The following is a 25,886-nucleotide window of genomic DNA, read 5'->3' on the forward strand; positions in this document are numbered from 1 at the left end:
TGCTTTGAGCCCTTCCTAGCCTGCGTGGTAGACGTTATGTCCCAGGTGGCCACTCTGCGGTCTCCTGGTTCTTGGAGAGACTTAAAAAACAGCAGAACTTTGTGAAATTTCCACGCTTTCATATGCGTGTGTGTGTGTGTGTGTTTGTACCTGTGTGGCTCTGGGAGTGTGTGCACAGTGCATATGTGCAGGGGTGTTTTTGTGTGGGTACGTGTATAGGTCTGTACATAAGTGGCATGCATATGTGCACGCGTACAGCAGACATATACGTGTGCACGTGCGCACGTGGTTGTGTGTACATGTACCGGTACGCACACATGTGACTGCAGACATTTGAGTGCAGTGATGTTTGTGTGCTCTTGTGTGTACTCGTGTGCACGTGTGCATGAACGCCTGTGTGTGTGAGTGTACAAGGCATGCGTGCTTGTGTGTGTACACGCGTGTGGACGCAGGTATGCGTGGGCATGCATGCTGTGGGGAGATGAAGAAGGCATGGGGTTGTTGCTTTCTGGTGCTGCCCTTCCCCATCTTCGTATTGCTTCACTTTGTGGTGGTGTGGACCCTTGAAAGGAGAATCACGTCCTACCTGTGCGCGGTCTGTCTGCTCGTCTTTGTGCTCATCCATCTGCCTGTCACCATCCCGGAACATCCGCCGTGTGCTGGGGGCCGGGGGTGTGTAGGCGAAGCAGGCTCGGTGCTCTCAGGATGCTGGGTGCAGCAGCACTGGGGGGAGATCAGGGGAGCTGTAGTGGGAGCCCGGCTGTTTGGGGAGGGAGAGACCCCATCTGCCTGGTGAGTCAGAGGAGGTGGCATTTGAGCCAGACTGGAAGGGGCAGGGTGGATGGAGCTCCGGAGAAGCAGGTGCAGTAGGGTTGAAGGGAAGGGGGTCTGATTGTGTCTGATGGAGAAGAGAACACATCGCAAAGGAGCTGGAAGGGTGGCTGGGATAGGCGGAGAAGGTCTCGAACTTCAGGACAGACCGTAGCTTTGACTTAATAGACAGCGAGGACAGTGTTTGAGTCGGGACGATGGTCTTGTTCCCCCACTTTCCATCTGGTACCCTCTGAGGGTGGAAGAGATGGTGGAAGAGAGAAAACGAGCCAAAGAACAGGCTGGGCATTGGGTTGGGTGATTACTGGGGCTGGGGGCTTCACCATGCTTCCAGACCCTTTGTGATGGAAGGGTCCAGTGAGGTTAGCAAGCAACTTGGGTGAGGCAGAATGGGGCTTCCTCTTTCTTCCCTTTTTTCCAGAAGTTTGGATCTGATTGGACAGGAAAGAGAAACATATGTTGGCTGGGGTGCCAACCCTGGGACAAGGGGGTTCTTAGCTGGACCAGCAAATTCCAGGAGATTTGGGAGGTGGGGACCGTCAGGAGAGCCAGGCATGGGGTCTCAGGCACTCGGGGAGCACGAGTAGGAGCTGCCGGAGAGGGTCGGGGAGCAGGGCCCAGGGAGAGATGGACCAGTGGTTCCAGTGTGTGCACGGTGGGGGCTGGGGGCCGGGCCGGCCATGTTCTGTGTGGTGTGTCTCCTGCCTGCCTCGGGCTCAGACATTATCTTGGGGCTGCCATGCTTCCTGGGGCTGTCGGAGCCCCAGGGTTCCCTGCAGGGAGCTGCCTGTCCAGCCGCGGGGCTCCTCTTCCTACCGCAGGCTGGGTGGGTGGGCGGGACGGGCTCAGCTGCCTTGGTTGCCGTAACCTGTGACATTTCCTTTCCAGTTGCCGGATTCATTATAAGGATATGTACAGTTTGTTGCGTTGTATTACGCCACCCGTTGGCTTAGGGAAGAGCTGCCCTCGTAGGTTGGCCTACAAGGTTTGCGACTTCAGAGCCTCCATCCCACATACTCTCCCCTGCCCGAAATGCAGACACAGCACACACTCCCTGCCTGGTTTGGGAATGACGACACCTCACCTCTCTTTCCTCCTGCCCTGCCCTGCCCGCACTCCAACCTCCTGGACGCTTCGGTCCCCCATCTGATCTCCTGACCCCTCCAGCTGGCCGGGGAGAGGTAGCCTTCTGAGGCAGTGCACACGGAGCTTTCTGGCTGGGCCTCGAGGGCAGGGGTCGGCTGCTGGGTGGGAGCTGGGGGCCAGGCCCTGCCTGTGCCCAAGGAAGCAGCTGTCTCACCTGGCTCTGCCTCCAGGCTCTCAAGGGTGGGCTGATGGTCAGACAGGCTGGAGGCCAAGGGCCCCAGAGGAGGAGAGCATGGGCACAAGCAGACCAGGAGCAGCTGCCCCTCCCAGTCCGAAGAGCCCAACAGCCCGGGGGTTTCTGGTCCCTGAGGGAGGCGAGGGCGGAGGCAGTGGAGGCCCAAGGATGGGCTCTCCTGCTTCACCTCTGGATCGATCCACTCAGCCAAGGCTGGGCACCCTGGGAGGAGGGCCAGGCCCTGGGGCAGTTGTTCTGCCAGGAAAAAGCTGTCCCTTTTCTGTCCTGGGAGGCCTGCACCTGACCATGTCTCTGGGACCCCAAGCAGGTCGCATAGGCAGGTATCCCTGGGAGTGGAGTTGAGGCTGCAGGCCTGGTGGCCTGTCTACCTCTGGAAGACACAGTCAGCAGCCCCAGACACCTCCCTGGATCTGGAGCCGGGTCCCGTTCGTTGGCCCCAGCCCTGCTCCTGGCGTGCTGTCAGGAGGGGGCAAGAGTGGCTCCAAGCCACGTCCGACCCCAGCTGCCCACCGCGCCCCCTCACCTGTCCCCGCAGTCTCCCATTTCCTGCCCAGCCCTGACTCCCAGCAGCGGCCCTGCCCTGGGCAGCCTCGGGCGTCTCTGGGCTTGGAGCAGGACTCGCCCGTCCAGTTTGTCTCGAGAGCCTGCGGACTCCTTGCAGAACAACATGGCTCCCACTCTAGTTTTCTGGCCTGTTTTACATTCTTCTCCACTTTTTAGCCTCCAGGCTAACTTGGAAGCAAATTGAGCATTAAGGAACGCTGACGTTTCTGCCGTGGTTCTCGGGCTGGCCTCCTGGGTCAGGCACCAGCTCTCCCGGCATGGTGAAACAGCTCTTTTCCAATTTGGCATTATCTGTGGTTTCTAAAAGTGTAAAATCCGAAGTTGATAACCCAAAGCCGCCCCGATGCAGCCCTTCCTCATCCCTCCATGTTCATTAGCTCAGATGTCACCCCTGCCCGCTGCCCTGCGTGGGGCTGGAGTGTGGAGGTGAGGCTGGGAGGGGCAAGGAGGGGATCGAGTCAAGCAGAAAAGTCCCTCATTTGCGTATTTTGACTTTTGGCACGTAACCGACGCTGGTTAACTGGATCTGTTCTCTTGTCTGCTTCCTCCCCTCCCGCTGCACCCCTTCCTGTGGACCCCACCCTGCCTCTGCCTCTCTGGGCCGGGTCTCCAGTGGGCGCATCAGTTACAATGACATGTTTGAGATGCTGAAACACATGTCCCCACCCCTGGGGCTGGGGAAGAAATGCCCTGCTCGAGTCGCATACAAGGTAGACCCCGACCCTGCACCCCGAGGCTGGCTGTGCTGGGGATGGCCTCCGGTCTCCTCTGGGGGCTTATCCGTCTGTCTGTCTGCCGCTCTGCTGTCTCACTGTTTCTTCCTTTTCTCTGCTCCAACCACGTCCTCTACCTTCCCAGACAGAGGGACACGGATACCACGATGGTGTCTCTGCAGCCGCCCCTTGTTCCCGCCGGTCTGCCCACCCTGAGAGGCCCTGAGAGGCTCAGGAAGACAGAGGCGGAGCCCTCCCCCTGCCTTTCTTCCCTTTCCTTCTCTTTCCTGGAAATGATGGGACAGACCACCTTCTTGACAGAAGCTGCTTTTGTTCTGGGCCGAGGATGGCACTCAGCTTCTCTGTCCCATAAGCGCCTGATGAAGGTGGAGGTATCCAGCCCTTCGGGTCTGACCCTGGGGTGGTTTGGCTCTGCAGGGCCTCTGGCACTTAGGAGGAGCCCACGCCCAGCTCCACACGTGCAGAATTTCCCGGGGTCTGGGCTGCCGTCAGCCTGGGGAGGAAGCATCCCCACAGTGGGAAGGAGGCACTGTGGCATTAAGAAGGAAAAGGGTGCCAGGGAGAGGCGTCCTGCTGTCATTCCTGGGGCTTCAGAGGGCTGCTACAGGGTAAGAGAGCCTCAGGGGCTCAGGTGGTCCCAAGCCCCCTCCCTCCAATGCCCAGGAGGCTGAGTTGCAATGAGGGGTAAACTGAGGGACACCTCCTGGCATCCCTCTTAAGGAAGTGAGCAGGTCACATGGCCCAGCCCACAGCCTGCTCCCATCTGCCCATGTGTCCTCAGCCACCCCCCTTTGGTGTATAGGCACCTTCCATCTGTCCAGCAAACCCCCCACCTGCCGCCCAGCACTGAGAGCCCTCCTGCAGCTCCTGCTGCTCCCAGGAAACAGAGCCAGCCTGAGTCCTGCGGCTCAGCCAGCGTGTGTCTGGAGGCTCCCTGCCCCGCCCTCTCTCTGAGCAAGCCTCCCAGCAGAGCTCTCACCTCTCTGGTTCTGTCCACGCTGTCTATGCTCCAAACCTGGGCCTGTCTCTGTCCCCTGGCTCAGACAGCCTTTGGAAGCTGAGTAGTTGTCCTTCAGGCCGTCGGCGGACACCTCTGCTCTCCTCCTCAGCCCTCCCCTGCCTGGCCTGCACGTTGTGCCTGCCTGGATGCCTGCATGCGTGGCCATAGCTTTGTTCCCAAGAAGGAGAGTTCTGTCCAAACTGGTACCTGGGGTTGGGCTGGGCATGCAGGGCCCCGATGGGCTAGCCTTTTGGGCCCCTCCCCAGCTGTGCTGGCCAGTTCCAAGGTGCTGTTCACGAAGAGACTAGGGGCGGCTGCAGCCTGGGTGGGAATGGAGGGGCGTAGAGAGCTGGGGAGGGTGCAGGAGACGGGCAGAGTGCTGTGACCAGGAGGGTCTCAGCCCAGGGCAGAGGTGCCTGTCTGTTTGCCCTGGCCTTGTCCTGCTGCTGCTTCCTGAGATCCTGGCCCTTCTAGGGCCTGGTCAGGCAGAGGAGAGCCTCTGGTGAAGGTGCCTTGGACAGAGCTCTCTTCTCTTGGTGATCACCTGCTCGCTCCTCCATGCTGGTGCCCAACTCCCTGACCCCCTGGAGAGGAATCCCTCTGCCTCTCCTTCTGTCATCGGTGCCGGTCTACAGGGACACCGTGCTCTGGAAAGCCCGTTTTCCTGGTGTGCGTCACACAGGTTATGTGTGTGGTCCTGGGACCACGAGTGGGTGTGCCAGGTGGGTCTTTGCCAGCATTCAGCGGGGCAGAGTCTGGGCTCATGTCTCCAACCACCCAACCTCTATTAGATTGAGGATTGGATTTAGGGCCGAGACACTAGGGGCAGGGCTGAGGGCCCTCCCAAAAGGGGCTGTTGTGTCATAGGGTACGGGCTTGGCAGAGGACAGGCAGAGCCCAGGGAGGGACCCTGCGCCCCCGTCTCTAGCTCTTGTCTTGTGGCAGAGGACAAGAGACTGCTGGGAGGAGACAGGTGGGTCACAGTCCCCCTAGGGCTCCAGCTGGCCAGCTAGGTGACCTGCCATGTTGAGGCCATTCCAGACACACTAGGGACAGTTTTCTTCCTAGACATCACATAAGTTCTCAGAGCCTTTGGCTCCGGGTAGCTGTTGGCTATTCCTGGAGGTCTGTGGGATGGACACACGTCTGTCTCCCACGGTTCTGTCCTTGAAAAATGAAGAGAGGAGAGGGGCGGTTCACCTGATGGGGAAACAGGGAGCGCAGCAGCAGGACGCCGCCCCCAGGCTGGTCCGGAGTACTTTTACTCCTGTGCAGTCGTCTTGAGCCTCTCCCGACGAGCCTTCACGTTGGCTCTGTGCAGTCCCATCGGCTCTGGGTCCTTCTGACTGGACGGTGCTGGCTGCCTCTTCCAGGTCCCCTGGCTAGGTGGTGAGAGACGAAGCCTACCTGGGTGGAGGGAGGCCTCACTGGGAGCTGGAGCTCAGGGCTGTGCTCATGGCTAACCTGCCCTTTGTCCAGGGCTCCGGGCTGCCGGTAGAACGGATGACACTGGGCAGAGCAGTGAGGACGGAGGTCTTCCCGCCCATCTGTGGGCCATCCCAGGGCACCCCAGCCTCAGTTCTGCAGCCCAGACCCCTCCCTCTTGAGCCCAGGCCACATGCCCCTTACTCCAGCCTCGGGCAGGGGTCCTTCCAGCTGAGCATGTGCCTGTTCTTTCAGAGGGACCTAGCCTTCTGGCTTGGTGCGATGCGACAGTCTTTACCTGGGTGTCCGTTTGTCTGCGGCTAGGTGAAGCCTCAGCTCTGGTGAGGGTGGGGGTCCAAGGGTGAGTGCGAATGCTGGCAAAACTCCCAGCCACCCAACTTTGCTTGGGCCTGGGCACCTGCAGAAGCTACCCCCAGGAGAAGCCCAGCCTCTAGGGGCCTCTAGCACCTTGTAGTCCCATGGTGGAGGGACCCTGGTAAGCCTGGCCCTGACCTGCTCCCCTTATCCCTAGCGCCTGGTTCGCATGAACATGCCCATCTCCAACGAGGACATGACTGTCCACTTCACGTCCACGCTGATGGCCCTCATCCGGACCGCACTGGAGATCAAGCTGGCTCCAGGTGAGCAAGGCAGCATCTGGGGAGGGCACCGAGCCGGGGCCTGGCAGTCTCACTCCAGAGCCGCCCCCAGGGGGGTGTGCAGGGAGGAGGGGTGAGGAGGCCTGTCTGGAGGGGACGGAGGACAGGTGCCCATGGCGCCTCTGTCGGGCGCCAACCTTGTCTGTCATCTGACAACCACCCTGGGGCATTGTGAATGATCCCATTTGCATGGGAGGGAGCTGAGGTGCGGTGAGGGTTATCGGCCGGTCCAGGTTACCCAGAGCTAGAGCATGTGGAGGCAGCACCCTTCCAGGGCGGAGAGTCTGTGTGCCTGCGGTCCACTCCCCGAAGTGAGCCCAGTCCCTGGCAGGTCCTCTCCTGAGCTCCAGTGTGTCCTCCCCACCTGCAGCCTCCTGTGACGCCTGCTGTACTTTCAGAGGAGATTAGAGCCACCAGAGGGAATCCGCCCTGTCCCTGCCCCCACACCGCCCTCCAGGCTGCATTCGTAACCTTGAGCTCAGCCATTTTGTTTATAGCGGATGAGTCAAGGCCAGTCCCGTACCCCACCACCCCTTGCACTCTAGGTCCCATTCTCATCATCTACCCAAAGATGTCACGCCAGAAATTCTGCACCGTGCTTCTTGTCCTGTTACTTGTTTCCTCCCTGTTGGAGTCTTTGTATCAACATATAGACGCGCTATGATCTCTCCCATCTTTGATCTCTCCCATCTTTAAAAGGTTTTCTGCTCCCTCCATCAGCTTCCCTATGTTTATTCTTCCTCGCAACAGGCTTCTTGAGAGACTGGTCTGCAGAGTCTCTGTGGTCTCTCCCGTTCACCCCACAGGCGGGTCTGCACGGCCGTGCTGCGGGAGCAGCGCTCACTGAGCTGCTCAGTGACCTTATCTTCCCTGTCCGAAGCTCAGCCTTTCCTCGGCTGTCACCTCCTTTTTGAATCCCTTTGATGTTTCTTGTTGTGTTTTCTCGTGTCTCCCACTCTCCGGATGTCACTGCGCCCCTCAGACTCTCTGCCCCCTTGGTGCTTCCACCTATTCTCATGGCTCTAAATACTGGGAATTCCTACTTCGTGTTTTAAGTCCAGGCCTCTTCCTGAACCCCAGACCTGCATTCTCATGTGAGGAGCTACGTGAGAAAAGTTATTTACTGTCTCCACTTGGAAGCCCAGGAAGCATTCCAAAGTTCACTTGCCCGGACTTGATCACCACGTGTTCCCCGTGGTCGTTCCCATCTCCATCAGTGGAAACTCTCTTCTTCCAGTTGGTCACTCAAGCCAAAGCCTTTGGAGTCATTCTTACCTCCTTTTTTTTTTTTTTTCCATCCTTGCCCCAGTTTTGACCTATATCTGATCCCTTGTCATATCTCCTGACTCTACCTTCAATATCTACAGAGTACGATCACTTCTCTGCCCTCTCCCACTGCCAGCTCCTGTTCAAGCCACTGTCTCTTGGGTCTTGGCTAGATTGTTGCCGTAGCTTCCACCAGTCTGCCTCTGCTCTTGTCTGCCTTCAACATACCAGCAAGGATGATCATGTTGGAAACCAAACCAATAAAATTAATAAACCTCTGGCTAGACTAATCAAGAAAAAAGGGAGACAAAAATAACCAATATAAAGAATGAAAGAACACCACTACAGGTCCTGCCACCATTAAATGGATAACAAGGAAATTTTATGAACAACTCTCTGTCAGTAACTTAAATGAAATGGGAAAATTCTTTGACACCAACTACCAAGCTCATTCAGGCATGGATAACCTGAGTGGGTTAAAAAAAAGGAAGAGATAATCTGAGTAGCACTATATTTAGTAAAGAAATTAAATTATAGTTAAAAGAATTCCAACAAGAAAATCCATGGCCCCGTTAGCTCCATAGGTGAAGTCGGCCAAACATTTAAGGAGGAAATAATACCTGTTCTATATAAACTCTTCCAGAAAATAGAAAAAAAGAGCATATTTTTCCACTTACCGTATGATGCTAACATTACTCTGACACCAAGAAGAGACAAAGACATAATAAGAAAATTATAGATCACTATCCCACATGACTGTAGGCACAAAAATATTCAACACAGTTTTCTCAGACTGAATCTGGATGTATATATTTCTATTTACTTGATGACAAAAGTAGGGTTTATCCCAAGAATGCAAGTTGAGTTCAAGTTTAAAAATCAATCAATATAATTTACTGTATCAAAGAAGTGGAACTATATGATCATCTCAGTAGATGCAGAAAAAGCATTTCACAAAAATTAAGTATCTACTCATGATTTTAAAAATTCTGCATAGCGTACTAATGAAGGAAGCCCCTTCAATCTGACCAAGGATATCTGTGAAAAACCTTCAGCAAATGACACGCTTAACAAAGAAAGACTTTCCCCCTAAGATCAAAAACAAAGGAAGGATGTCTACTGTCATCATTCCTGTTCAACATCTTACTTTAGGACCTAGCCATTGTAATAAGTTAAGAAAAAGAAATAGGAAGCATACCAGTTGGAAAGGAAGAAATAAAGCCGTCCATATTTACAACTGGCATGATTATCTACGGAGAAAATCTGAAAGGCTCTAAGAAAAGGTGAGTAAAATGGAGGTATCTATAAAACAAGGAATGCCAACGATGGCTGGGAGCCACCAACATCTGGGAACAGGCAAGGAAGAATTCTTCACTAGAGCATATGGAGGAGGCACCGTCATGCTGACGCCTTGATTTTGAGCTTCTGGCCTCCAAAACTGAGATAACAAATTTCTATTGTTTTAAGCCATTAAAAGAAGTTACTAAAACAACACACAAGTATAGCAAGGCTACAGGATACAAGGTCAATGTGCAAGAAGCAAATGTATTTCTACGTATTAGCAATTAACAATCGAAATGGGGAAAAGTTCCATTAAAGTCGCACCAAAACCATGAAATACATCTGTGTTGCTGGATAACTCTACAACGTATGTATGTGAGATTCGTATGCTGCCAGTTTCAAAGCACTGGCTGAGAGAATCAAAGAAGACCTAACTGAATCAAGCACTGCCTCGCCTTCCTGCACGGAAGACTCCGTGTCGCCATGATGTCAGCTCTTCCCACACCGATCAATAGAATAAATGTTAACACAACCAAAATCCCAAGATGTTTTTAGGTAGAAATGTACAAATGAATTCTAAAATGTTTGTAGAAAAGCAAAAGAACTTGAGAAACAATTTTGAAAAAAGAACAAAGCTGGAAAACTTACTCCACATGAATCAGAGACTACCTATAAAACAAGTCAGTTGCAGAGACATGGGTCAGTGGAACACAAAGGAGACTCACACTTACACAGCCAATGGGCTTTTGATGAAGTTGTAAAGGCAATTAATGGAGAAAGGATAATTTTTTCAACAAATGGTAATGGAATAATTTAGACTGCTATATCCCCCCAAAAGGGAAAAATCTTAACCTTTACTATCTTAGTCTGCTTGGGCTGCCAATAACAAAATACCATAAGTGAGTGGCTTAAACACAGAAATTTATTCCTCACAGTCTAGAGGCTGAAAGTCCGAATCAAGGTGCCGGGAAGGTAGGGTTCATCCCCAGGCCTGTTCTCCGGGTTTGTAGGGTGGTCATCTTCTCACCATGTGCTCACATGGTCTTTCCTTGAGTGGGTACAGAGAGTGAACGAATTTTCTGGTGTCTCTTCCCATAAGGACACTAACTCTGTAGGTCAGGCGCCCCCCTTCTGACCTCATTTCACCTAATTACCTCCTTCTCAGCCTTATACAGTCCCAGTGAGAGTTCCGGTTTCAACAGGTGAATGGGGTTAGCGCACAATGCAGCCCATAGCACATACCTTTCATCTCCTACCAAAACTAACTTGAAAATGATCATAGACATAATATAAAATGTGAAATTATAAAACCTCTAGAAGGAAACACAGGAGAGAAATTTTGGCAATTTTGAGTTTGGGAAAGATTTTTCAAGACAAAAAGCATGAGCCATCAAAGAAAAAAAACGATAAATTGAACTTCATCAATGTAAAAAACTTTTGCTTTACATTTAGGAAAATGAAAAAACAAGCTAAAGCAATGGTGAAAATATTTTTGAAACATATATCTGATATAGGATCAGTTCCCAGAATAGGTAAAGGTCTCCCGCAACTCAGTAATAAGAAAATAGACAACCTGATAAAAATGGGCAAAGGGTTTGAACAGACATGTCACCGAGATATATATATGGAAGGCAAGTAAACAGCTACAGAGACGCTCAGTAACTTTAGTCATTAGAGAAATCCAAAATGAAGCCACAATAAAGTAACATTACATGGTTATTAATATGGTTAAAATACTTTTTAAAGGGGCAGTATTAAGTCCTGGTGAGAATGCATAATATGGAATTCTTGTCACCCTTGTTTGGCAGTTCCTTATGGTTTGGCCCAGCCATCCCACTCCTAAGTGGGAAGAAAAGAAAACATACATCTTTACAAAACCATAGATGCAGAGGTTCACAGCTTTATTTCATAATCACCTCCAAATGTAAGCAACTCAAGTGTTTACGACTGGTGAATGGATAAGCAAATTGTGGTCTGTCCATACAGTAAGATAGTCCTCAGCTATCAAAAGAAACACACTACCGACATGTTTGCCAACACAGATGAGTCTCAAATGCACTGGGCTGAGTGGGGAAGTCTCCCCAAACCAAGACACCCTGTGATGTTATTTGTGTGGCATTCTGGAGAAGGCCACATAAACCGGACAAAAAACACACGGGGAGGGGGAGGGAGGGGAGGGGAGGAGAAGGCCAAGGGTCAGTTACAGAGGGAGCATGGAGGGGCTTTGGCCGTGGTCCCACGTCTCGATTGTGGGGGTGGATATGTGGCTTCATGGGTTTATCGCAGTTCACAGAATGGGATAACTGAAAAGGGTGAGTGTCACTGTATGCACACCACACTAACCCTGATGCTAAAAAAAGATAAATCAGTATTTTATCCCTCTGCTGCTTCCCATCTCAGCATCTGCTCCTTGCAACGCCCAACCCCCATGCCCTGCTCAGTGAGCCTTGCTGTCCTGGCTCATTGTGTGACACACCCTGGTCCCTTTCTGCCTTCAGGGTCGTTGCACACACGACAACTTTCCTGACCACCCTGTCCAACACGGCAGGCCTCCTGGTATTTCTCATCCCTCCTACTTGGCTTCTTCTGTACCCAACACCCTAGATTTTTAACTTGCTGCCACTTTATTAAGCCACGTCGTGCCACAAAGGCAGCTGCTTTTGTTCCATCACCTAGAACAGTACCTGGCATGGGTGGGTGTTCACTCGATAGTTTTGAAGGGCTGGACTGCCACCGTGACCTTCTCCACTCCCAGGGCCCATGCACGCAGGCCTCTGTCTCCAGACAGGAGCCCATCAGGGGCGCTCTGATGGCCGACGTGGCCACGCTTCTTCCTCCTCCGCCCTCTCTCCTAGCACTGTCCTTGCCCTGTTTCCCTCTACACCACACCTCTCCCTGCCTACTCCCCAAGGGGGCTATGGGACGGCTGCTGACATCTCTCTTCCCCTCCACACCCTGTCCCGCCCCAGCCGGCACCAAGCAGCACCAGTGTGATGCCGAGTTGAGGAAGGAGATCTCCTCTGTGTGGGCCAATCTGCCCCAGAAGACCCTGGATTTACTGGTGCCACCCCATAAACGTAAGTAAGGGAAAGAAACTCCCCTTGTTTGGGGCACCTGGGTGGCTCAGTGGGTTGAAGCCTCTGCCTTCAGCTCAGGTCATGATCTCAGGGTCCTGGGATCAAGCCCCGCATCGGGCTCTCTACTCAGCGGGGCGCCTGCTTCCTCCTCCCCCTCTCTCTGCCTGCCTCTGCCTACTTGTGATCTCTCTCTGTCAAATAAATAAATAAAATCTTAAAAAAAAAAAAAAGAAACTCCCCTTGTTCACCCCCTTCTGTGTCCTACCCAGAGGCAGTGCCGGGACCCCTGGGCCAGGGTGACCTCATTGATAGTCTAGACTTAGATTCCACCTGCGGGGAAATGGTCTTACGAGTGGGCGCATAGGGACTGTGGGAGGGGATTACCTGGGCTTATTCTGTTGGCCACAGTCCCCCACATTCCTGGTGGGGGGGTGTACTTAAAAAGATTCAGAGAACAGCAGGGAGACTCCTGTTAGAGAAGAAGGGCTTAAAGATTAAACCCCACATCCACTTAACTGGGAGGAGATGCGGGGCCCTGTGGAGAGTCAATACAGCTCCTGGGAGCATGTGCCCAGTGTCCAAAGACACCATGTGGGGACCGCGCAACTTTGGCCAAGCCCTGTGCCCTTTCCTGAGCGTGTACAGGGTTCCTCATGGTGGGGTCTCTTCCCTTGTCCCACCCCACCCCACCTTCCTCCGCCATACGCCATCCTCTGTTTTCTCCCTTCCAGCCGATGAGATGACTGTGGGAAAAGTGTACGCGGCTCTGATGATATTCGACTTCTACAAACAGAACAAGACCACCAGAGATCAGATTCACCAGGCAACAGGAGGCCTGTCCCAGGTACTGGGTTTCAGGATTCCCAAGAAGTAACCCTCAGGCTCTGACACCCGTTAGCTGTTTCGACAGCAGAGGGAACGCACATCCTCCTGGGGATTGCACGGCAGGAAAAGGAGGAGGAGGGGTCCCAACTGTGGCTTCACCTTTCCGCCCCCAAAGTCAGAGACTCCGTGCAGCCTGTCTGCTTTCCAGTGGCTGGTCTCTTGCTGGTCCTGGGGTCCCCTGACTTGGAGAGCTAGTGTTTGGGAGCAGTAGACAAGGGGCTGAGAACATGTTCCCTGGACATACCACTTTTTTAAGTAGTAGAAGAAAGTTTGAAGAACACTCGAGGAGGTTGTTTGGGGATGTGCGAGGAGAACTTGCTTATCCTGCACACGGCAGGGAGCAGAGAGATTCAAACTGATGGGTCCAAGGCCATGATTTCTTCCACCATGACTCTGACTGGGCTGGTTTGGGGCCCCGTCTTCCTGATGTCACCCTTCAAAGAGAACAACTTGCCCACATAGCCAAAGCACCAGTGACCATATGTAGACTCTCTTGTCTAGAAATTTGCCTGGTGGTCAGGGCTTGCAGGGACAGTCACCCCTCTTGGAATGGGAACTATCTGATGCCCACCCATACCACAGCCCCCCGTTCCTGTGTCTGTTGCAGATGCCCACCCGTGCCCTGCCCCCCCACCAAGGCCTGAAACCTCAGAATTCTGCTCAATCTGGGGCTCATGCGGCCTCTGCCCGTCAATCCAAGTTGATGAGATGAAATATTTTTGCCATTTCTAAGTGGGTGCAGTCCCCAGATTTTGTAGGTGAGGAAGCTGAAGCTCCAAGAAGTGAAATGACTTTGCTGATGTCACTCACAGGCCAGGCTGGGGGGAAGACTCTGCCTCCCTCCTGTGAAGGGCTGGGGCAGGGCAGAAGGAGCACCAGCCCACGCTGCGGGGACATGGTAGCTTCCTGGTGCACCTGTCTCTGCCCTTAGAGCTCTTCCTGTTCTCTGCATCCCTTCTGCAGATGGGCCCTGTGTCCCTCTTCCACCCTCTGAAGGCTACGCTGGAGCAGACACAGCCCGCGGTGCTCCGAGGAGCCCGGGTTTTCCTTCGGCAGAAGAGCTCTGCCTCCCTCAGCAACGGCGGGGCCGTGTGCGTACTTGGCCAGGGGGTGCAGTGCTGGGAGGAGGGAGGATTCCTGGTGTCGGCACTTCCCAGAGGGGCTCTCTGCAGGCATGGCCTCAGGACACGGAGCCTTCAGGTCCCATCGCCACTTTGGGAGACGGGCTCCACTGTCCACCCCATGCCCACCTCCACCCAGATGGTTCCCCATGGGTGGTGCCTGGAAGCTGGTCCAGGTCGGCTGCTGGAGCAGTCTGTGGTGGTCCCCAGAGCTGATTCCCAACGTGACACAGGTGCCTTTGATGGTACTAAGGTCAGCGGCTTCAGACTGTCCCCTCCCAGCGTGTGTGCCCATTTGCCTTCCTGGGCAGGGGCCTCTGCCTCTGCTCCCTCCCTGCCCGTTGAGAAATTAGTTGTTTCCATCTCAATCCCCACCGCATTCTGTTGACGGCTTGTGTGTGTCCAGTCTTCCGAACCCCTCTAAGATGCCTTCCCCTCAGATGTCCACTCTGGCCGCGCTTTCTGAAGCAGCTGTATCTGGTACACAACCTGGTGACATCCCTCTCGCCTGTCTTCTAACTCTTGCCGCAATAATTCTTGGGCATGAACCACCCAAACCAAGTGCTGTGAAAGAGCAGTGACCTGTCCTGCGCTGTGTGTTGCCGAGGGGTGGTACAGCGGGCTGCTCTGCTCTAGCCACCCCCTGGGGCCAGCAGAGTCCCGTGGCTGCTCACACCCCATCGGCTCACACGGACCACTGGCTGAGTGCCAAGGGAGGGGCTTCTGCTCTGCCTCATGCAGCAGGGGCTGAGGTGCGGTCCGGAGAGCAGACCGGGCGTGGCTGGCTTAGGGCTCCCGACGCCCTCTCCTTGGCACAGGTTTGGGTGCTCTTCTTCGAAGCCTGGTTGTGGGTCTTGCCCTGTTAATGAGGTAGGTTTTGCTGAGTCCTAAACTGCCCGTAACGCAGCAGTCAGGGCTTGCTGGGCACAAGCATAGACAGGATGTCCGTTCTGGGCGTTGTGCACGTCGTACACGTGTGGTCTCATCCTTGCTGAGGACCACCCCTGCTCCAGCTACACGCAGGAGGCCGTATTTAGGGCTGAGGGAGCTGCTGGCTGAGCCCAGCCCTCCCTCGGACTCCTCTCTGGGGCCCTCTCTGGCTCCGAGCCTGGCGCTGGGTCCACACCCCTTGCCCTGTGGCCATTTGAGGGGCCTGCACGGGAGGGCCTCGCGCCGCTGGGCTGCTCCTGAGCCTGGGCAGAAGGGCTAGTGTAGCTTCCTGGCAGGCTGGGGCCAGGTCCTCGGTGGACATTCCGGGGCCCACAGGCCTCTGAGCCAACAGGACAATCGTCTGCCCTACAGACAAACCCAAGAGAGCGGCATCAAGGAGTCTGTTTCCTGGGGCACTCAGCGGACCCAGGAGGTGCCCAGTGAGGCAAGGACATCCCTGGAGCGTGGCCACTCCACAGAGATCCCAGTGGTGCAGCCGGGAAAACCGGTGCGGGTTCCTGGGGCTGGGGAGTCAGGCTGAGGATGAAGGACAACAAAGGGGTGGGGGTGAGGCAGGGATGGTGGGAGATGGCAGGAACGTGGCAGGGAGCCCCGGGGGAGGGGGAGAAGGTGAGAGTGGAGTGGGGGCTGCCGTGACTGTGGGCCGCTCTGTGCCCAGGCCGTCGATGTCCAGAGGCAGAGCGTGGCCCTGAGAGGTCCTGATGGGGAACCCCAGCCTGGTCTGGAGAGCCAGGGACGAGCAGCCTCCATGCCCCGCCTGGCTGCAGAGACTCAGGTGGGTGGCCTGGGAGGGTGAGGGTCATGGAAGGGTGGGGTAGTGGGGGATGAGGAAACCTAGCTTGGGGAGGGCTTGTGTCCCCTGTGAAGGCTCCCCACCTTATGGCAGTCTGGACTCTGTCGGCCCTGTTGGGGACTCCTAGGACTCCATGATGGACTCAAGAGGAACGGCCAGAGTCCTCTGAGGCCTGCCAAGAGTCTCCAGCACCAACCTGTGGTCAGCCTCTTTTTGGGATTCTGTGGCCCAGTGTGCCTGACCCAGCCTTTCCCTCTCTAGTGCACCCCCCTTCCCCCCAGTGCATAAGGTGCCTCACACCTTGGTCCTCCCTTTGCCCGGTCGAAGCTCTGGGGATGATCTGCCCTGTTCCTTCTCTGGGTGTGCAGGAGCTCCCAGCTCCATCCCCTGCTGGGGATGCAGGGACGTTCTAGGGCAAGGGAGCTGCGTGCCCTTTCACAAGGACTCAGAGAGGGGCCTGCAGACCTGAGGCTGGGTCGGGAGCCCTGCTTTCACTTGCTGGGAAGGTGAGGGGCTTTAGAAGAGCATGGCCTGGGGCCTGGGACCTTCAGCGCTGACCTGGGGTTGGCCCTGTCCCTACCTCTTTTGTGGTTCCTGGCTTTGCACGTTCAAAATGACTTCATCCTCTAAACTTATCTCTGTGTCCCACTGCTGGTGGCTCCTGCCCTCTTCCCCTTCCTGACCCTGGCCAGCAGGGCGGCCAGCTGGAGGACACTGAGTGGAAGCCGTAGGTCTGCTCCACGTGGGGGGCCCATTTCCATGGGTCCTGATTTCAGCTCAGGGCAGCAGCCCCGTGACCCTGGCCCAGCAGAGTCATCACACGCAGTACCCCCTCAGTGTTCTCCTAGCCCGGCCCCAGCCTCCCTCTTCCTGGCATCCTCCCTGTCCTCCCGGGACACTGAGGCCAACAGTTCTCTGCGCCCTGCTGGCAGAGATGGACAGCAACTTTGCAGTGTGCTCTGGGAGAAAGGGTGGGCCTGGGTGGGGAAGAGCTTTCCAGGGAGAGGGAGGGGCCTGGTGGTTCTGGAACCCCAGACTCCTCTCTCAGACAGCCCTCCCACACCCACCCCCTCACCCCCCCACCCCCCACCCCGCAGCCGGCCCCCAGTGCCAGCCCCATGAAGCGGTCCATCTCCACACTGGCGCCCCAGCGCCCGCATGTGGCTCATCTCTGCAACGCTGCCCTGGACCGCGCCCCGGCCAGCCAGCCTGTGCCCCACCACCACCACCGCTGCCATCGCCGCAGGGACAGGAAGCAGAAGTCCCTGGAGAAGGGGCCCAGCCTGTCTGCAGACACAGATGGTGGTGCGTGCAGGGGTCCCTCAGATGTCCAGGGCCTGGGGCAGGGGTCTGAGACCCTCTTCTTTTCTGTACCTCGACCACATAAGCAGTCCTGAGTAGGGGGTGGTGAGTCGCAGGTCTGGGGGGACCAGGCAGGACCACCCGCCCACCTCAGCTCTTACCCTGGGTCCTCCTGCTAGTCATGGGGACCAGGTCTGGGCTGGGGGTCTGTCTCCCCACCTGGCTCTCTGTGCTGACTTCCCCTTTTTCCGGCCAGCACCCAGCAGTGCTGCAGGCCCAGGCCCACCCCCGGGAGAGGGACCCACAGGCTGCCGGCGGGAGCGCAGACAGGAGCGGGGCCGATCCCAGGAGCGGAGGCAGCCTTCTTCCTCTTCCTCGGAGAAGCAGCGCTTCTACTCCTGTGACCGCTTTGGGGGCCGTGAGCCCTCGCATCCCAAACCCTCTCTCAGCAGCCACCCCACATCACCAACAGCTGGTCAGGAGCCAGGACCCCCGAGACGGGTAAGACAGGACCCCCTCGCTGCCCCTCCTTATGAGACTCCCCTTCCCCACCATGTTCTGAATCCTCCTTCATGTCCTGGTTCCCTGGCCTGGGTCTGTACTCCCAGTTCCTTGCCCCACTGCTGCCCCACCAGCCCAGGCCTCCCGTCCCAACTGCCCTGGACTGGCCTCTGGTCTCGCCTCTCCCTGAGCTGTGCCTGTCCCTTTGTCACCCACTGTTTCCAGCTACATTTCCCCCACCACACACCCTACCAGTCTCCCTCCTAGGGTGCCTGTCTCTCTCCACGCCTTACTGCCCCTCCCCCCAGCGGTTCTCGCCTGCATTGGCCTCTGGTCTGGTACTTTCATTTTTTTCTTTTTTTGCTCTGTTCTGCTTTCTTGTAGGGTGGTGGTTCAATGAATGGGAGCCCCTTGTTGTCGACATCCGGTGCTAGCACCCCTGGCCGTGGCGGGCGGAGGCAGCTCCCCCAGACTCCGCTGACCCCCCGTCCCAGTGTCACCTATAAGACGGCCAACTCTTCGCCTGTCCACTTCGCTGGGGCACAGACCAGCCTCCCCACCTTCTCCCCAGGCCGGCTTAGTCGTGGCCTTTCTGAACACAACGCTCTGCTCCAGAGAGACCCCCTCAGCCAGCCCCTGGCCGCCAGCTCTAGGATCGGCTCTGACCCTTACCTGGGGCAGCGTCTGGACAGTGAGGACACAGCCCGCACCCAGCCTGAGGACACACTTACCTTCGAGGAGGCTGTGGCCACCAACTCAGGCCGCTCCTCCCGGACTTCCTACGTGTCCTCTCTGACCTCCCAGTCCCACCCACTCCGCCGCGTGCCCAACGGCTACCACTGCACTCTGGGACTCAGCTCGGGCGGCCGGGCCCGGCACAGCTACCACCACCCAGACCAAGACCACTGGTGCTAGCTGTACCACCCACGCCACGCACCTGCACAGCGGCCGCGTTCCGTCGATGAGTTTTATCATCCACGCTGGGCTCCTGGGGACACTCAGGGGCACCGAGGCAGGGGCAGCAGCCCCTGGGAGGAGGGGCCCTGCCTTTGGGGCCAGCTGGGGGGAGGCCCCGCTGCTCCCCCCACCCCCCCACCCCACCTCCTCTTTCACACTGGACCAAGTCCTAAAGCCCTTTCAGAGAGGGATGTGGCTCTCTCTGTCTGCTGGTAGGCTGCCTGCCTGGGTCTCATACCACAGACCCTACACGGGAAGTGGCCGCATGTGCTAAGTAGGACGCTGCCAGTCTGAATCCTGTGTGATGGGTCCCAGCATCTGGGGTGTGTGTCTGGAGCCATTCTGAGGAGGTCTGGATCTCGCGGAGGCCATCCTTTATCCAAGTCTGTGGTACAGGGGAGCCTGGCATGTTTGAATGCCTGGCCAGACAAGACAGAGTTGACGGTCCCCAGCAGCAGTCTTGGGAGCCTGTGCCGTGGCTCCATGCATTCTTGTCAGCGCCCACAAACACAGACACGTCTGGCGTGGCTCTTTGTACCTGAAACCACAAATGGACACCAGAAATACACTCACACACTCTGTCCTCTCTCAGATGCTGTCAACCCTGACAGGGACCAAATCTGGAAAAAATTCTGGCTGTTGGTTTTGGTTTTTAATCACAACACTCTTCCCTCTTTTGTCAATTCCATATACTTGATTTAGAAAAAAGAGAAAAACAGAAAACTGGGGAAGGAAATAGTAATACTACTTAAAAAAAAATCCAACCTGTAGGAAGCTCTCAGCTCTTTGGTGTGTGTGTGTGTGTGTGTGTGTGTGTGTGTGTGTGTGTGTGTGTGTGTGTCTCTTGTGTGAGGAGACGCTCTTGCGTCCAGCCTGGGTGGTCCCCCAGCTCCCCTGGCCCCTGCTGCTCTCGACCAAGTGCCTGACTTCCGAGCCCTCTCGTGCCAGGCTCCTGGGGGCGGTGACGTGAAGCCTGCGTGAAGCGTGGGTGAATCCTTGGAACTGTTCCCAGTTCCAGATATCGACCAGGTGCAAGGCTGGTGTCAGTGGAGAACACTCGTATAACATCCAGTGGGACGGCTGTAGTTGGAAACGAAGCGACCATTTCCCCGTTTTCCTCCCACGAGTGAAAGGGCTTCCTGGGAAGCCACACAGCAGCGTAGAGCATGTCCTCGTGTGGGGTGTTTTCAGTCTGTTGCACATCTGAATCTCAGGGACGGGATGCCTGCCAAAGGGGGCATGATGTCTGTTGTCGTGAGTTTCTTTTCAGAGAAGGCCAGAGAGAGGGAGAGGTACTGGGAAGAAGGAGAGGTGGGGGCAGGAGGGAGGGTCTGTGTCTGAACAGATGCGGCACTTGGGACACCCTGAATGAATGAGACCAAAACTCAGAGGAAGTGACGCAGGAAGAAGCTTTGAGACTGTGGCTCGGGTGGGAGGCACACGAAGCCCGGCACTGTTTGTGGCACAAGACATGGGAAAGCAGAAAGCGAAAGAGAAATCCAACCTCATGGCCACTCTCAAAGGGGAAACACTGGAGTTAGGAGGCTGTGGGTAAAATGCCGGGAGACCCTTTGTTTCGTGGACCAAAGGAGTACTTAGATGGTTAGATTTTGGTGCGCCCTCCATGTTTGGAAACGTCAGATGATCGCTTTGCTGGATCATTTGAGTGTTCCCATTGGCTGTCGCCCCATGACTCACCTTAAAGAAACTTGGCCTGTGATGTGTGTGTGAGTTTCTCTGTGTGGAGGTGTGTCCCAGTGAGTGGGTGTCGCTAACCCATAGGGCTATGCAACAAAAGACACATGTTCAGTAGAACTAAATCACATCAGACCACCACCTGTTCTAGGGTTTCAGCACGATTGTGACCAAACCATTTTATAGAATTTCCTTACCGGAAGGCACAACACTCTGAAACTTTAAGATTACAGAGTATTTTACTGCAATAGGAAATGATAACTGGAATGGTATCTCAGCCTGCATGAAATAGCTGTGCACCTGTTGCAAAGCGGAAGGATGTGTGTTTTGATACTGATGTTTCATCTCTGGCCCATGTTATTTTGAATGTATCCATTCTGTGCAGAACCACAGCTGCTTCCAAGGCCATGGTGGGTGGAGAATCACTGTTGTAGCCCTGCACAGCCTCACCAGTTTGTCTGGATTCTTCTAGACACTGGAATTGGTGAAAACTACAGGGAGTGGGGGAGGAGATACTGTGTCTTGTTTTCCTGACTTTGGGTTTTGTTTCTGTATTGTCTCTTCTCAGCTATCATATGTTTCCACTGAGATCTCATAGTGAGTTGCCAAATTTGAAATGCATTAACCAGTTGTCTGCATCTGGACCAGTCAAGCAGTGGCTGTAGTTTGAATAAGTTATGTGTGCATGTAAAATATATACATATATACATATATACAAGTATGTGCATGAAATGTATATCTTCGTACTTTTTGATACAATGTACTCATTTGTTAATTTTTAATTATATTTGATATAAATCAAAGGTTTGTTGCAAAACTTTATATTTAAGAACAGTGTTAAAAAAAACCCAAAAAGAAGTCCCAACCATGCAACACAACTGGGACCTGCTTTAAAACAATCCTGTGATTGATGAGTTTGCTGCCTGAGTAATATTGATCACCCAGACTTTGGATTCTGCTATTGTTTCTACAATGACATTTTGTATGAATCAAAGTCCTTGGATTAAAATAAAACTTAGCAAAAAATCAAATCAAACCCCACCATGCTGCCGGGTGATGTATGCAGGGGGCGCGGGAGTCAGCAATCTGTGTGTCCTCAGGAGTCTGGGCTGCCTCCATGGGCACGCGGGCAGAAGTGCACAGCTGAGGCGCTCTCTGGAGAAAATAACCCTCTAAAACTTTTTTGGGTCTGTTCATGATGCAAGTGTGGGGTTGGGGTGACAGTCATGGGCTGGGGTCAGGATCAGTGTCTGGATCAGGGCCATGGTCTGGGTTAGGTTTAAGCGTAATCAGCTTTCTTCCCCCTCCTCCATCTCCCTACGCCTCCAGGATGGACAGGACTCACCCAGGGTCGCACGTGAGTCAGAGGTGAGTTGGAACATTGGTTTTTGGCCTCTCGCTCCTGGGCTTTAACAGAAAACTGTAATAGCTCGTCACTGTTTCAGATCCAGCTCAAGCCCAGTCAAGAGCTGTAAGGGCCTCAGAGGTCATACACAGTCTTCCTCCCTCCCACCTGTGAAGGTGCCACTGGCCACACTCTGCCTGGGCAGCCACAAGTTCCAGCACCACCCTGACCCACGAGGGCACTGAGGAAACACATATGGATTGATAAAGGACTGACTACAGTGGCCTACCTGCCCCCAGGTGCACTCTCCTTGCAGGCTGGTGGGGCTCTCCTGGCCCTGGCTAGATCCTCTGTCCCATCCAAGTGGATCAACAGTGAACAGTGGACAGGACAGCCCTTGGCCTCTCACCATCTCAGGAAGCATCTGTGGTCCTCCAGTTCAGGCCAGGCATGGTCTTGACAACCCCTATGGCCAGTTACTGAGCTGACTGTGCTCCTGGAATGTAGTAAGTCCATGGGCAGTGTAGACAGCCCCACAGGATGTTTCCATTCCCAACATCTGCGTGGTTGAGACAAGCACGTCCTCCCTCAGTCTCTTAACCTTCCAAGTGTTGGATGTGGCCCTGGCCACAACAGCTGTCCAGCAGACTGGCTCTTCTGTCCTTTGGCCTCCCGATATGTAAACCTTGGACATGCATATTTGTTAGAATCAAGGTTATGGGACTAACTGTGTCTCCCAGTGAGCAGTTTTCTCACTGAGACTGTGTGGTTTCAGAGAGCCACATGCATGATTCAGGGACTGTGGCCTCCAGAAGGTGTGCCACGTGTGGATTCTAGGTGTGGAATGATCCTTGAGCCTCCCATGACTTCACTGAGCAATAATTTCCTGACCATCCTCATATTTGGTGTCTGCGCTTTGTAAAGGAGAGAGAAGAGACTGGAAATGAGCCAGTGTGTTCTCTGGGCTTGGGTGATTAATGTGTGTGGGGGGCAGGGGTGACTCCCAGGCTTCCCTCCTCCCAAGGACACAAGTGAGGCCTGTGTGCCATCCAGTCTCTGAGATAGGAGGACCCAATGCCCAGGGCAGGAGCCTTGAGTTTCCCACCAACAGCAAAGTTGTTTTCTCAGCAGTTAGAAGAGTGTCTTGCCATCGTGGGAGGACAGGAAGGGCGCTGGATGGGCAGTTGCAGCCCCTGACCCTAAGTAGACCCTTTCCTTCCCTGGGTTTCAGATTCCACAGCCCTGTAGTCACCCACCAGTGCAGGATCTGCTGCTTTCCCTGCACAGCATCTGCTCTCACCTCCAAGGCCAGCATCTCAGCTTCCCTTTGGGAACCACATCTCACCTGCCTCCCATCCAAACAGTTCCAGAGGGCAGACCCCACATTCCACCCCCCTCAAAGATGGACCCATGATCCAAGTCTACCCAACCCCATGCTCTGTCCTTTGGGTGCTCTGATGGCTTCAAGGATGAGAGTGTGACCCAAGCCAGGCCAAAGACACTTCAAGTCATGACTTCATGGAACCCAAGGGAAAGAGAAACCCTTCCTAATATAATGGATGGTGAGTGGATGTCAGCCTGGAGGTGTGGGAGGCCCCAGATGCAGTGAGAGAGACTGTGCCCGTGAATGGGGTCTCCCCAGAGCACTTAGCAGGATGGAGGGTTGGAGAGGGTCCAGCTCATACTCTGAGAGTATGAGTCCTTGGGCCTGCCAGATCTAGACCCACTCTTGTTTCTTGCAAGTATTAATGTATTTCTACCATTTAAAATATTTATTTTAGGGACGCCTGGGTGGCTCAGTTGGTTAAGCAGCTGCCTTCGGCTCAGGTCATGATCCCAGAGTCCTGGGATCGAGTCCCACATCGGGCTACTTGCTCGCCAGGGAGCCTGCTTCTCCCTCTGCCTCTGCCTGCCATTCTGTCTGCCTGTGCTCGCTCTCTCTCCCTCTCTCTCTCTGACAGATAAATAAAATCTTTAAAATATTTATTTTACCTCAGTAAATATGTCCAGTCCCTTGCCATCCAGAGTGCTAGGTGACACATCAGGGTTGACAGTCCCTGAGACTTCCCATGCACGGTGTCCTCACAGGGTGGGCCATAGCTGGGGGGAGACAAGAAGGTGGGGTCAGATCTCAGGGGAGCTCCGGAACAGTTCTATTCCTGTTGCTTCTCTGTCCCCGGAGAGGAAAACCCCAGAACAGGGAGGAGAGAACCAGCAGGAGCAAGAGGCCCCTGGATGTTAAGTGATCTGCTTGTTTTTTCCTTATTTTAGGGTCCATTTTGTTAATGTGCATTCTTTTTTTTTTTTTTTAAAGATTTTTTTTTTTTTATTTGACAGAGAGAGAGATCACAAGTAGGCAGTGAGGCAGTCAGAGAGAGAGAGGAGGAAGCAGGCTCCCCGCTGAGCAGAGAGCCCGATGCGGGCCTCGATCCCAGGACCCTGGGACCATGACCTGAGCCGAAGGCAGAGGCTTTAACCCACTGAGCCACCCAGGCGCCCGTTAATGTGCATTCTTATTAGGAAATTGCCCATTTCCTCTAGGCTTTCTGTCCGATGCAATAGGTTTCTCTTATTTGACTTTTAATTTCTACTCCTTTAAAAAAAAAGATTTTATTTATGTATTTGAAAGAGAGAGAGAGAACAAGCAGGGGAAGCGGGAGGGAGAGGGAGAAGCAGGCTTAACAGGGAGAAGCAGATGCTTAACTGACTGAGCCACACAGCCGCTCCTAATTTCCCCTCTTTTTCTAGTTTTCTACAAAATTTTCACAATTAATGAACAAATATTGATATGTTATTTTTAGCTAACGTCTGTATTTTACTTAAATTCCCTCCGTTCTACCTTTCTTGCTCCAGGATCCCATGCTGGGCACCACGTGACATGGACCCATCATGTCTCTTTAGGCTCTTCTTGGCTGTGACATTTTTTCAGATTTACTTGTTTTCCTCATGAGTAGACTAGGGTTATGGGTTTTGAGGAAGCAGATCAGGGAGGTAAAGGGCTTTGTCATCACTTTATAACAAGGGAACACTTATCACTGTCCGTGTTAATGGTCACCTGGCTGAGGCAATGCTGGTCAGGTTTCCCCATTGTGAAGTGACCCTTTGCCATGAGCAGGAAGACACTGCTCTGAGCCCACACTTTAGGAGAGGGGAATTAACTCCATTTCCTTGATGAATGGCCGAGTGTCTACATCCATTATTTGGAATTATTTGTAATTTGTTAATAAAAATGCAACCCGGTAATTTAAAAGATCCCACTCCCATTGGCTTCATTGAACAATTCATGAAATAGGCAGCATCTCATTTAGCAAAATGAAAGGGGCCCCTTTGAGCTGCAGGGAAAGGAAGGTATTTAAAGGCACAGAGGGGATTGAAAAAAAAAATTACTAGAAAAGGATGCACTAGATGCATTCTAGGATGCATTAGACAATGTCCCCTTCCTAAGGGGAACAGAAGGGGCCATTCCATTCATTTTCCAGGTTGGCTGGTTGAAGTTTATGCAGAGGTGAGAGTGTGTGGAACTGCACTTAGTCAGATAGTAAGTCTTGGTTTGCCGGCTTGGGTCTCTTGATATAAGTGACTCCATTTTGGGCCTGTGGTTTCTTTTTTAAAACATCATTTATTCTGGAGCACCTAGGTGGCTCAGTTGAGTGGCTGCTTCGGCTCAGGTCATTATCTCAGGGTCCTGGGATCAAGCCCCAGGTCAGGCTCCCTGCTCAGCGGGGAGTCTGCTTCTCCCTCTCCCTCTGCCTCTTCCCTCTGCTCATGCACTTTCTCTCTTTCAAAACAATAAATGAAATCTTTAAAGAATCATTTATTTTTACCAGTATGGACACCAGGGTAGGTCATGCTCCTGCACTACAGTGTTTGGTTGCTGGCTCATAACTGCTTTGGTGATTGGGAGCGCTTTCCATTGGCTCCTGCTTTCCATTGACATCATTCCGTCTCTGTGGCTCTTTTCCTGAGACTTCCTTACTTTCTGGTACTTCCCGATTATCCTGGCTCCTATACTTCCTGTCTCAGTTCTAGTGTCAGCAATTTCAAGGAGCCCTGGTTAGTAGAGGATGGTATTAAAGTCTTACACGTGGGAGCTAAATGTGCTCAGCGGACAATGCAAGGCAACAAATGCATGTATTCTCACCTATGCTGACACACCT

The 25,886-nt window shown here is 54.0% G+C and overlaps 1 protein-coding gene across 10 annotated transcripts in view; it reads left to right on the forward strand.

Annotated features, from left to right (window-relative positions):
* CACNA1B (calcium voltage-gated channel subunit alpha1 B) overlaps nucleotides 1–21,414 on the forward strand; it is a 174,984-nt gene extending 153,570 nt beyond the window's left edge. For 8 of the 10 annotated variants that reach the window (XM_047700141.1, XM_047700144.1, XM_047700148.1 and 5 more), the window contains 10 exons: nucleotides 3,351–3,447; nucleotides 6,429–6,537; nucleotides 12,072–12,179; nucleotides 12,911–13,023; nucleotides 14,028–14,155; nucleotides 15,488–15,623; nucleotides 15,795–15,911; nucleotides 17,027–17,234; nucleotides 17,488–17,732; nucleotides 18,117–21,414. In XM_047700141.1, the coding sequence (XP_047556097.1) occupies nucleotides 3,351–3,447; nucleotides 6,429–6,537; nucleotides 12,072–12,179; nucleotides 12,911–13,023; nucleotides 14,028–14,155; nucleotides 15,488–15,623; nucleotides 15,795–15,911; nucleotides 17,027–17,234; nucleotides 17,488–17,732; nucleotides 18,117–18,647 (1,792 nt within the window). In that variant the 3' untranslated portion in view covers nucleotides 18,648–21,414. Of the gene's footprint in view, nucleotides 1–1,719; nucleotides 1,817–3,350; nucleotides 3,448–6,428; nucleotides 6,538–12,071; nucleotides 12,180–12,910; nucleotides 13,024–14,027; nucleotides 14,156–15,487; nucleotides 15,624–15,794; nucleotides 15,912–17,026; nucleotides 17,235–17,487; nucleotides 17,733–18,116 lie in introns of those variants that run through there. The other 2 variants (XM_047700142.1, XR_007122284.1) reach the window with 2 other exon arrangements.
* The last annotated feature ends 4,472 nt before the right edge of the window (nucleotides 21,415–25,886 follow it).

The sequence above is a fragment of the Lutra lutra genome, chromosome 13 (genome assembly GCF_902655055.1).
Source record: "Lutra lutra chromosome 13, mLutLut1.2, whole genome shotgun sequence".
In the NCBI taxonomy this organism is placed as follows: Eukaryota; Metazoa; Chordata; class Mammalia; order Carnivora; family Mustelidae; genus Lutra; species Lutra lutra.